This window comes from Saccoglossus kowalevskii, chromosome 1 (genome assembly GCF_978046115.1).
Source record: "Saccoglossus kowalevskii chromosome 1, keSacKowa6.1, whole genome shotgun sequence".
Taxonomy (NCBI): domain Eukaryota; kingdom Metazoa; phylum Hemichordata; class Enteropneusta; family Harrimaniidae; genus Saccoglossus; species Saccoglossus kowalevskii.
Genome location: NC_140641.1, coordinates 25,007,937 through 25,021,766, shown reverse-complemented (window position 1 = coordinate 25,021,766; position 13,830 = coordinate 25,007,937). Strand labels below are relative to the sequence as shown.

Sequence of the window (13,830 nt, the reverse complement as noted above, 5' to 3'; positions counted from 1 at the left end):
CCAGTGTTGATGTTAGGACACTTAATTTTTTCACGCAGATAACTTCAACACTATGAAGCACGTAAAGCAAAATAGCCATGAAACACTAAAAACAAAACAAAACATTTTGTAAACAAATTAATTGCATTGAGATCCATTCTACAGTGTACATATGGGATCTCACAGTGTACGAAAAATGAACAATTGGAGAATGCTTTTTATAAGTTACTAACAAATAGATTTTGCATTTTTTAACAGATATTAATATCTATAAAACATCTGCCTTATAATGTCGTAAATATTAAATTCACGAATACTCATTATCTGACTTGAAAATTGGCCAGTATTTCATTTCACCATATATTATATATAAAGACCGGCAATAAAAAAAATGTCGAGAAGCACCAGGTAGTTTTTTTTAAAACGGAAACTGTTACGAGAACGTAAGCCGGATATGCTTGTGCTTAACCTTGTAAATGTGAAACTATTGCCACCTTTGCAAAAAAACACTGAACACCACAGGATAATGTAGACGTATAATGCTTATTAGAAGCACACTTTTCTGCCAAATATGGGTGTTAGATTGACTTGTTAATGCTAGAACTCGTTCTACGCGAAACAGGTTTCGCATAACATCGTCGTATTATTTTATTCTCGATATGTCAGAATACCATGAATATATACGTATGTCGTTATCTATGACGTACATTTATCTCACATTATGTATAGCCGTTTTGGGATGGATAGTTGGGCAGCGCCTGTTGCGTGTTTATATTTGTCTGTACTCACACATTTCATACACGTTTCAGACACAAAAGTCAATTACCAGACAACGTACAGTGGCCTTCTGGGTAAAGCAAACACCGAATGCGTCACAATGATATGTAAGCTCAAAGTCAAAGATGGCTGCAACAAATCACCAAACCTGAACATTTGCGTGTCAAAGTGTTTTGCTTTTGTAATATAGTTCTGCTTATAACCGAACATCGCCGAGCAGTTCCGTGGATTTTCGAATGAGTTCATCTTGTTTCATCAAGACATGGTTCTTCCCACAAATTTATACTTGGCCAGAATGGACTCTTATTATAGTTGCGTTTCTGTATGTTTGTGTGTGTGTGTATGAATTCATACTTTGGTTTACGTTCTATTTCATCTTCGCCGTGAGCCAAAAGTCAAATAATTTTTTGAAAATCTTGAATTTTAAGAGGTATTTGTCATACACTGTGAATATGGTACTTACAAAGACTTGTTTCTATATTTATTTCCTGGCAACTTGCCTGACGTTAATGTTTGTAGGAAGCAACACGATGTTCATACTGCAAAAAGAATGAAAATACGAGAGGAACGCTGACGACTATTTATGATAGAGAGAAAGATTGAAAGAAAGTTTTGATATACAGACTCGTACACGTTGCACTCTGGCGACAAAATTTAAATTAGGGGCGAAAGTATTAAATTTGATTTGTCCGAAAAATGGGCCCTTTAGTATTTCAATATCAGTAACCAGAAATGAGACGCTTTAAATTTCAATTCAGCTTCACATTCTTTTTTTGAGAGCATGAATTATTGCAATTTTCATTTTGTATTCATTTTACCGCAAAGTTTATGATATCAATGGGTTTTTCATAATCAATAATAGACATATAATTGTTATTCTAAGCCGCCAGTACTTCTAAGTTTTTTCTTTAAAACGGATTGTTGCGTAACCCACTTGTAATACATAATTCTATAGAAATGCTATTACTCCACGGATCGCTCCTCACTTTGGGAGTAATATTATATAACAGTATATTGTCATCGCGGGTGAGAACTACCCTGAACTGGTAAATACCGTATTGTCGACAACTAGTGAGATAATATTATATTATCTCATTTTCCATAGGTATTGGTCACTAAGGGAAGGACTGGTGAGTGGTCTAAACAACAAATGAGATAATATTGTACCCGAGTGGTCCCAACAACAATGGCGATACTATTATCTCTTAGTTGTCAAAAAAACGAAGGAGATAATATAATCCCGAGTGGTCCTAGAAACAATGAAGATAATATTACCCCCGAATTGTCCCAAGAACGAAGGAGATAATATTATCCCTATGTGGTTTCAACAAAAAGGGAGATAATATTATCCCCGAGTGACCCAAACAACAAGGGAGATAATATTATCCCTGAGTGATCCAAACGAAAGGGAGGTAATATTATCTCTAAGTGGCCCAAACAACAAGGAAGATAATATTATCCCTGAGTGGCTCAAACAAATGGAAGATAATATTATCCCTGAGTGGCTCAAACAACAAGGGAGATAATATTATCCCTGAGTGATCCAAACGAAAGGGAGGTAATATTATCTCTAAGTGGCCCAAACAACAAGGAAGATAATATTATCCCTGAGTGGCTCAAACAAATGGAAGATAATATTATCCCTGAGTGGCTCAAACAACAAGGGAGATAATATTATCCCTGAGTGATCCAAACGAAAGGGAGGTAATAATATCCCTGGGTGGCCCAAACAACAAGGAGATAATATTATCCATGTGTGGTCCCAACAAAAAGGGAGATAATATTATCCCTGAGTGATCCAAACAACAAAAGAGATATTATTATTCCTGGGTGGTCCTAAGAACAAGGGAGATAATATTATATCTGAATGGTCACAACAACAAGGGAAATAATATTATCACTGAGTGATCCCAACAACAAGGGAGATAATATTATTTCTGATTGGCCCAGCAAGGGAGATAATATTATCACTGAGTGATCCCAACAACAAGGGAGATAATATTATATCTGAATGGTCACAACAACAAGGGAAATAATATTATCACTGAGTGATCCCAACAACAAGGGAGATAATATTATTTCTGATTGGCCCAGCAAGGGAGATAATATTATCACTGAGTGATCCCAACAACAAGGGAGATAATATTATATCTGAATGGTCACAACAACAAGGGAAATAATATTATCACTGAGTGATCCCAACAACAAGGGAGATAATATTATTTCTGATTGGCCCAGCAAGGGAGATAATATTATCACTGAGTGATCCCAACAACAAGGGAGATAATATTATATCTGAATGGTCACAACAACAAGGGAAATAATATTATCACTGAGTGATCCCAACAACAAGGGAGATAATATTATATCTGAATGGTCACAACAACAAGGGAAATAATATTATCACTGAGTGATCCCAACAACAAGGGAGATAATATTATATCTGAATGGTCACAACAACAAGGGAAATAATATTATCACTGAGTGATCCCAACAACAAGGGAGATAATATTATATCTGAATGGTCACAACAACAAGGGAAATAATATTATCACTGAGTGATCCCAACAACAAGGGAGATAATATTATATCTGAATGGTCACAACAACAAGGGAAATAATATTATCACTGAGTGATCCCAACAACAAGGGAGATAATATTATATCTGAATGGTCACAACAACAAGGGAAATAATATTATCACTGAGTGATCCCAACAACAAGGGAGATAATATTATATCTGAATGGTCACAACAACAAGGGAAATAATATTATCACTGAGTGATCCCAACAACAAGGGAGATAATATTATATCTGAATGGTCACAACAACAAGGGAAATAATATTATCACTGAGTGATCCAAACAACAAAAGAGATATTATTATTCCTGGGTGGTCCTAAGAACAAGGGAGATAATATTATCCCCTGAGTTGTTCCAATAACAGAGATAGTAATATGTAGTTATATAGTAATTTTCAAAATTTACGTAATTTAGGGTTAAATTGTGCTATTTTGACTATTATTGCATTTTCTGCTGGTGAAGTGAAATATACATGGTCATAATAATTCCATGTTGCTAGAAAACACTGTAAAAAAACTTTCCGTAGAATTACTTTCAAATTATAGCATTACGAAACTATATATCGGATTTCAGCTGATACGAATAACAGTTTATACGCATGTGGTACTAGATGATGATTATATTTCCATCCAGGGAAAATGTTGGGGGGTCGCCCCCAAAAAATCAAGCTAAAACTCTTTGTATCAGCAAGATCTGCCCCTCAAAATGCAGGAAATATCGTTTCAGGGGGTCTAGATTTCCAAATGTTCCCGGGGAGCATACCCGGACCACCCTAGTACGGTTTACTATTCATGTACCCTTAAGACAACAGAACCTAGGAATATATAAATACACTGAATGAGTTAGTCATTAATATGCCAATTTAAATCTCTAAAATAATAAATTAAATATATTTATATCGCATGTCACATAATGACAAACCGACACAATAACGCCTTCAAATTAATTTAATTGAATACAATTAGCAGATAGTTTTTTTTTTCAGAACTGGAAGTAGAACTTTCTCCTAACTATTTAAAAATATTAAGATTTGCAGTACAACTTCATCGTCCTATGTACAGCGTTAAAGATCATTATGTTTGGAATTCGAACCTACCGCACAAACTATAAAACGTTTAAATAAAAAAAAAATTCTTTTATAGTGTTTTATGTACTGTTTGATTTTAATTACATGTAAAGGTGTTACAGATGACAGTAGAAAGGATACTTCTCAAGACGTAACATAATAAAGTAAAATGAGGTCTTGTTCTCCCACAGTGATAATAATTCTCATGATATCAAGAATTTCAAATTTATATATAGCCTGCTGTGCTGGCTGTAACGTTTTTATTGTTAAAATAAAAACAAAATAATATGTTAAATATATAGTTTTGTTAAATGACTTACTTATTTAGTTGCTCATGAAATTATTCAATTTAGAGAAGAAAAGAAACACTGACTGAAAGAACGATGGGCGGGTTCATAAATGTTGAAATAATTCACACATTATTCGAACAGATTACTTTTTGCAAACAAAATATCGTTCAGTCTCGACCCTACCCTTAAACCTATCAAGACAACGAACAACAATCTTGGTGACCATATTTACATTAACTTACAAAATTTAAATACTAACCCGTGATATACTGTGCAAACAAACGAATTTGCATCTCTCCTGTACGACTTTTCATTCACAATGTACCCGATACAGACTATGCACTGTGTTACTTTATATTCTGATATTGTGTTTTTCCACACAGATGATTATTGTGACTCACAGGAACGTGAATATACACAATCATGAACGTTTGATCACACGTTTGTTTTTTCAACCAACCTCCAAAATGATGATTGCTTTGAGGAATACAAATAACCTGAACTGTATTTACCCTCGTCATATTCCATAAATACAAAGTGAGTAAAAGTGAGAAATAAATACGTAATATGTACACATCAAATGTATAGATCGACAACTCCTTTTTTTCCTAAATGATAAAACGTACAGCGATGATTCAGTCGTGCCAGACGACTAGTGCATACTGATCCGATAATTCCCTGCATATATATATATATGTATATATATTCAAAGTCAGAAAAGAAAGAAAATACTATCTATCAAAATACAAAAAAATGTATACCTAACTCTCATATTGCCGATTAAACATAAAAACGTGATCCAAGAATAAATATGAAAGCTCTTGGACGGCTCTAGTATAGATATAAGAAAATAAATTTCTTATTGGGGATAAACTACACCCCTTATAGACAATCATCAAATACGTACAGTTAAGACTTATACACAGCCACATATACAGTGTGGTCACAAGTGCACGAATATTATACTTTTCCAATATTACAATATTCTTTTGAATGTCCCAGCCATACATGTATTGTCATTATCATCGTATTATTTATGCATTGTATTCAGTCGATTTGCGCATGGCACATTGTCATAAAAACCAATGATGTCTCCACAGATGACGTATAAACCTACGACATGTGTTTCCCCGAAGGCATCACTAGACACCAATCTGTGCCTACGTCTAACAAAACGTATTTCATTTCATTGTAAAATCGTGCAACAAACACAGTACGCCTACAAACACTAAATTATTACTTACCCCTGAGGATGAGCATTGTCTGAATAGGTTCGATACATAAGAATTATATAAAAATAAAATAATTTTAGATATATAATCAATGATACAATTTCTACAATACGATTGTTGCTTTTGTATAATTATTAATATAAATTTATAACTTATTTTTGGCTTTGAATTTCGTCGCTAGATTATGAACCATTCACGAATACTAGAACCTAGACACCCCATTGACAATTCAGTTCAAGAAAAGCAACAAATCTAAAAAAGATGATACATTGTGCTCCGCATTTCATAAGCTCACGCATATTGCTGCACACCCCTATTCTAAGATTGGTTCCCTCCGTTATTCGATACTCGGGGGATGTTGATTTCAACACTTTAATGCAAGTTTAATATTTAATAGTGAAAGAAAGTTATTATTATGAACGTTTGGGCTGTATCTCTCACAACTGTCGTGGTGTGTCTATTCCAATTTGCAAACGAAGAAGCTCAAGTCACACTGGTTTGAAGAAACAAAAGAAAGAAGTACGGGTAAGCTAAAACATTTAATTGGACTTGATCAACTTTCATTCAACTTAGTGTCCTCAATATATATTATAATATCACTTAATTCAACAGTACGCGCCAATTGACTCACGTCCCCAAGGTAGTATTCAAATACGTTTTCATTCTGTACTAATGAATGGTTTTCAGGGATGTAAATGAACTCTATTACCACAAACCCGCTAGTTGTCGGCAAATATAAATACTATAGGGGATAGTCGAGCACAAAATGTTTAAATCATTTCAATGATGAGGAAAAGACTAGTGTGACCAAGGGAATCCACGTGGAAAGATAAATGACTGTAAAAGCGGTAAAATATTTACGTGGTCGTCAAACTTTATAGATATTTCATTTCCTTTTCTTGTGTGCTCTGCGAGTGAAAATGAACACTTCGCTAAACAATACAGACAAGCGGGCACAGTGAAATGCTTCCATCACTGTAGTCGTTGCGCTTTTTCTGAATGCGTTTGCTTTTGTTCAGATTATACAAAGTACTCTTCGTTATGATTTGTTTCTTCTATGCCAACTGATGCGAAGACATTCTCTTCCTTGCAAAAAGTAACTTATTAACTGAAGGAGAATGTGCCTTGATTACTCAAGCAATGAGCAATAAAAACGCACTTATCGAATGGTCTTTCTCTTTATGAATAATCCTATTGATCTGTTGGTTCTCATGAACTACAGATATGGGTTCTTGTTCAATATGGATTCAGATTTTTGTGAATCAATTTTGCTACGAAATTGTCAAACATTGACAATTTATTTCCAGAAATGTGACCTAAAATCATTGCTGTAATATCCATTGTCAGATATATCCAATTTGTGGCTATGCAGTGATCGATAAACCCACAGCCAACGATCTGACTGAAACTTTATTGGAGTCGCTTAAATCGACTAGACATGAATGAAACTGAGTTGCGTGTTAGGGTCTAGTATAATTCAATTCTGGTCTTTCAAGTAGTCAGACGTGACAATACCTACTATAACTGTTTTAGTAAATATTTTGGTCATTTTGGCCAAGCTTGCTATTTAACTCGAGCAACATTGCTCTCGTAGTTATGCGTGATATGTGTCGATCTGAGAATAGTACACGTTCACTTATAGTGAACATTTCTCATCACAACTGCAGTATCCATGTGTTGCTATTGTTTTAATATTATGCGGTATTCAATCCAAACTATATGTTATATACTTTGATGTCTATGTTTTGATACATCAATTGTACAGAAAACTCTACATCCAGAGAAAACACCCTTTTTTCTGTAAGTGATAAATCATTAGGAGTACTGACAATAATAATCCTGAGCTCGCTATGGTTCACCCCAAATAACCAACGCATAAAAATGAAGTGATTGAGCGAAACGACGTCTTGTATATATATACTTTATATGTCAACGTCTTCGGTGAACACATTTCCTGGATAATCTAGAAATATGCGTAACTCAAAATATTACACAAACATACACATTCCAAATTACACAGTACTTTTTACAAGTTCTTGATTTTCGCTATTTCGATAGTCTGAGACATGTTCTGATCTAGTAATTTGGCTATTCAAATCGCGCGATGAAGTTTCCCCACAACTTAGTGTATTCCACAATACTAGAACGTCTTGGCTGAACACTTCTCACACTCGTCCACTTGCTCGTGGTCAGTTGAAAGATTGTCTTGTTTGTGCATTAAGAGGTGAGCGCCTCATTATCAGTTGCCACGTATGCTCGGAGCATATATATAGCCAAACATCGAACTAATAATATCAAATATAATTTATTGTAAAGATATTTATATTAGCATTAAGAATTAAAACAATAATTATAATTGCTCCCCAAGTGAGATTAACGAGGCGTAACATATGTCAAATAATATCATATTCGTCTGAACCGATAACATATATTATTCAGTTTCCAATGCTGACAGCTTCATTAATTTGCAACAGTGTACACTATATATACACTATACATACTACATATACACTTAAGTTTTAGACAAACTTTTGTTCAAGCTTTCTGTGTTATTCTCAATCAGTATTGCAAACGCAAGCACAACGGGTGCGATATTGACTAGTTCAATACTGGAATCACACTCAGTTGATCAGTGTATACATTGAAAAATGGTGCCTTTATTATAATACTTGGTGTCAATCGAATGAATGCAACTACCTATGCAAACTATGCCTGTCATAGTGTATAGGCTGTGTACAAATAGGTATCTTAAATTATGAGATTCATTTCTGAGGTGTACATTTCCAGACGATTCTTAGACAACAGTTGTCATATTTTGTTTTCATGTAGCTTTTAACAAATAGTCGGCACGTTGATATTCATGTTTAATAATGCTAGGTCAAGGGGTTTGATGTCATTTCAGTTGAATATTTAACGAAGTGCGACTCGATTTTACGAATAATTTACCAATACTTCTGCGTCAGTGTGGCTTCATTTATTATTCAAATGGGATGTGTTGGTAACGCCAATTCATTAATGAATATGGGAGATATGCTAGAAGTGATAAATATTATATATGGAAATTTGTAGTTCTATATAATTCAATATTCAATATAATCAACACTTTAAGGCCATGTCGCCTTTATCAATGGATTGTCCATTGATAAAGATTACAGTATCTGAAACGTCTAAATATATTCAATAATTTCCAAGAACTACAATTACATATTACAATTAATGTTCTATCAAACCGTTTGTGGTGTTGTTGCTGATATCTTTATAAACACCTCAATTCCTGTTCAGTGTATCCGTCCAACGTCTACAGACGAGTAAAAAATTTGATATTATTATTCATTCTCAAAATGAAGTGATTAATTTCGATCAAATATTGTTTTGATTTGAACAAGCGTTGTTAAAAGAGAACTTGTAAGCCGAGTATTTGCTCGATTACAATATGCTTATCTGAAGTGAATCAGACACATTCATGACAAATCTTAACCACTATTTCAAAGGTAATATCTGTACACTTTCAATTTGCGTTTATTTTGCTTGATCAACTTTAATGCTAAGCATTCCTGTCAGTCAGTGTGCAAGTATTATTCAAACTACTATTTCAAACATACCACGTGAGTAAACAAATCGTATGTTACACTGATATAAAAGTATGCAACAACTTATTTGTAGATTTGATTAATGACAATCAAAAGAACATTTCAACATTTGTCTAGTGTATGGCACAAAGTGAAATTGGAACTGTTACTTATGTTGTAAGCATTGTCAGTGTACGTCGATGATAATGCGCCTAACAAAAACTGCTGTGCGGTTTTATATTCGACATCCTATATCCTATATATATATATATATTGGAATGAAGAAAATCCTCGTTATATGTGAAGTACGTTTACGAGGTCCACGAAACACATAACGATTGTATAACAAGGTCAACGCTATTTATTCTGTCATTAAATAATGATTATGTCTGGTCGATACATTTTCGAGATGACCTATATTGTTGGGCAAAGTGTCCCACGAGAGTCATTGACTGATAAGACTTAGATGATTAACTCATCTAAATTGGAAATACATATATAGAATGACTTGTTCGTATGTCTGTGGCATGTAGAGATGTATGAATAATTTGCATTTCTTGAATTAAAGAATATTTCTAGTTATATATAGATAAATGCATACATAAATGCATACTTTAAATACAATTAATTGTTATAGTGAGAATAACAACAGTCGGTATACACACTGATAATTATTGTGAAACATTATTTATAGATATAAGAAATAGAACATTAGTGACCAAACAACAAATTACAATATTTAATGAAATCAATGAGAGAACGTGGAGGTATACACTAATCTATTACATTATATAATATATACTATACGAGTAAGTCCGACATTAACAGACAAACTTACATTGATTTTGAATTTCAAATTAATCAATACACTGGCGGCAATATGATAATACTGCATAGAAAAGCTAATACAGTTAAATTATCAGTTCTAACATTTCAGTTATTGTAAAATTCCCAATTAACTGTACACTAACATAAATCTATTAACCATATGTGAAATTTAGTAATTCAAATAATCAAAATAGAGTCTGCAAATCGTAGGTGTTGTGTTATTGTAATGATGAGAAAACAAGCATAAAGACAATACGGTCTAATTGGTTTAAATTAGTAAATTATTTCAATGGAACTATACTATTCAAAATGACCACGTGTATGATTGAACATAATCTATTTCTTTTGAACAACAATCGTCATTTCCGATTACAACAGCTTTCTATCAATACTGTACTGTATTTCTTTCACATCAATTTCCAAAATGATGTGCCTCTTGAGGCTAGTAAGATGCGTTAATATTTATTTTACTTTGCTGAGAAAGCAATAACTTTTGAGTTTCCTGATTTAGTTGGAAACAATTACATGTACTTTTGAAGATAATTGATTTTCTAAAATAAATATAATATTCATAGAATCTTTTCAACAATGGACTCGTACATTTCGGGACACAATTTATTTATGAATTGAAAGTCTTGCAGCATTTCACCTTGGGAAATGAATTTGTTGTATGAGATGACTTCAGTTAGTATATTACCTAGACAAATCTTGGAAGTGTCCAAACTGTCGGACGTTCAGCGATGGATGCACACAAAGACGGGACAGATCTCACAGTAAGTATATCAGTCTTGTACAATTTGTACGTAACTTGTAAATATGAATAAGAAGTTTTTATGTATGATGTACAGTTTAGAAAATTGCAATATTTATTTTAAATCTACAAAGCAATAGTGTGCATTACCAGGATATCATTGCGTATTTGAATGAAATGTATTACCATTAGTACAATCATGTGTAATAAAAGTACCGAAGATTTTGAACTGACAACTATATTATGCTATGTTATATACTTCATCTGTGGCAATAATTAGGATGAAACTCGTATAATATATAACTCTGCATACTCTAATTGTATGGTTTGTTATTATGTTCGATTGACTTGAGACGATCATACCGACTCTACCGAATGCTACAGTTTCTCAGTTTTGAGTTTGTTCGTGAAAGAAGCATAAGGTTTCATTGCCCCCCCCCCGTGCCTTGTGAATTTGAGACTTCTTTCGTTTGATAAATTATTCATATACAGCATACGAGTGCTATTGATTTAGCATCGTCGTCAGAAGATAGTTTGATATTTAGTACCGCTCATCTTTCATAGATGTGGCGGATATATTTGAAAAATTAAGCAGCGCCAAAGGTTCAGCGCATAGAATGTAATAGCTCGCAGCAGGATATCTTTTTCTTCTCAAAATGTATGATAGGATTTGTTCACGAAATGCTTGTTCTCTAATAATATCTCTCAAGGGAGTCTTCCCGAAAAGTGTATTTTTCTGCGTGGATTATACAGTTCGGTTTGCGATTGTTGCATTGTCAGCCGTAATACATTTATATTGAGAATTCGCGCCGTTAATAATAATGCTATTCGACAATATTCTGAACAATGATAAATTATATTAAGAAACACTAACTTTGATGATATGGAGAATACAACTTTAATAAAAGTGAAACACGCTATGGGAAATCATGGGAAAGTCAAAGATATTAATTACCAAATACATGTTAGTATTAACTCTGAACTGAAATTATCTAATTAGCAAACACTTGTGAAAACGCAAACCTAGTGCATATTATAGGTAGTATTCACATGACCATCACGGTCTTTTGTATGAATGTCTCTAAAATATGTCACAACTTCTTTATTTGATAGAAAGTTGTTCGAGAGAAAATGAGATGTCGGCGCCATCGAGGCGGCTATTCACGTCTTTCATTGACAACCTTTATTATCGTGTGCAGTCTTCTCATTAATGCCACAGCTGCGATGGATGGATGTGAAACAGCTTGTATTCTGTGCAGTGACTGTCACTTAGCAAGACTCCGGAAATCCCCAGCAGCAGCGAGTCCCTCTTTCAGAATTGGTAGATTTGGCAAAAGGGTGGCTTACCGGATTTTAAACAACTATACAGGTGCTGCGATAGATGGGCATGAACACAATAAGCATACAGTCAAATTTATAGGTGGGTGTGCCAAGATTTTATCTTTGCTTGGTATCCCATTGGCAACATATATATTTATAAAACCAACAAATTCCCGGATGTTTATTATACTGTGTACATTATACTTGTTTTGTTTTGTTTTAAATTGACTGTAACTTTGTCTTCTCTTTTTCAGAAAATGGAGAAGAAAAACGTGCCATTTATCCTCAACCCTCTCTAAACAAACAACACGTATCATATTTTCAAAATCTTCTTAGGAGCTTAACTGAAAAGACCAAACCATTGTCCATCTTTTGAAGAAGAAAAACTACGATACTGTTATATTACAGAGTTGAATAAGCAAATGTCATGTAACATATTTCAAGTGATGCATTTTAAAATACATTAGGTTATTTAAAGTGAGTCATGCCATGCATTTGTATTTGTGAATATTTATCTTTTCATTAATAAGGCATTGCGTGTGTATCATTATTACAAATAATAGTATATACTGAATACTGAAGACTATGGTTGCCAAATACAATTGCATATTGGTTCTAGCATGTATCTGTTTTTGCTTGTGTTTCCCGTTTATGTAGGTCAGTTTCCCGAACCAACACCACGAAAGTTATTGCAAAACAATAAAACACAAATGATATCACATCATTGTATGTGTATTTTAATTGAAGCCAACGCCTGCCCATAGCAACAATGGATATCCACCAATAGTATTTAAACGTAAACTCTGAGATCATTCATAGCACCGCGTCAGACGATTGTTTTTACTAACTTTTTTGAATAGCAATCCGGCGGAGATAATCTCTACACATTTTTGAGTCACTTCAATTAATTGTTATTTATAATGCTTTATTCGGGTAGTTAGATAGCGTTTGATTTAAGTAAATCTCAATGGGATGACAGTAAAAACATATAATCTGTGAATCAATACGTTTTGATGTTTTTCATTTTTGTTGCCATTCATTTGAGTGTAAGCAGACGTTTATAATCAACTGGGTGGTGACTTTCAAAGAATGAAAATAATATTTAATGAAATCGATGAACGTTTTATTTGTCTTAACTTTAACACGTTCCGCCATCAACGGATGCCATTTTAACACATATGTTCATATTAACAACCAAAATCAGTGACACCCGTAGTACATTGACTTGCAAATTTGATTTTTCGAGTTTGTTTGAAAGAAATCGTGTCGTCTTCGAGAAAATGTATTTGTATTTATCTCTATAATCGCTCCATAAATTCAAACTGTTTTTTTCCGATTTTCGAAAACAACTATTTCTGGGTATTCTGTATTTCAAATTAGCCACTTGTGTAATTATTATTTTTGCGATTAACGTGCATAAAATCATCCTCACTACCA

General features: G+C 33.6%; 2 protein-coding genes across 2 annotated transcripts in view; both read left to right on the top strand.

Annotated features, from left to right (window-relative positions):
* Positions 1-6,344: 6,344 nt before the first annotated feature.
* The window catches only part of LOC146750473 (uncharacterized), a 29,840-nt gene continuing 22,354 nt past the window's right edge, over positions 6,345-13,830 (top strand). Inside the window, exon 1 of the mRNA XM_085506963.1 lies at positions 6,345-6,450. The gene's annotated coding sequence lies outside the window, so the exon portion shown is untranslated. The remainder of the gene's footprint in view (positions 6,451-13,830) is intronic.
* On the top strand, positions 11,048-13,018 carry LOC144360312 (uncharacterized). The gene is made up of 3 exons (XM_078013080.2): positions 11,048-11,095; positions 12,187-12,493; positions 12,648-13,018. Exons 1-3 carry the CDS (start codon positions 11,063-11,065, stop codon positions 12,767-12,769), a joined length of 462 nt encoding a protein of 153 aa, XP_077869206.2. The 5' UTR covers positions 11,048-11,062; the 3' UTR covers positions 12,770-13,018.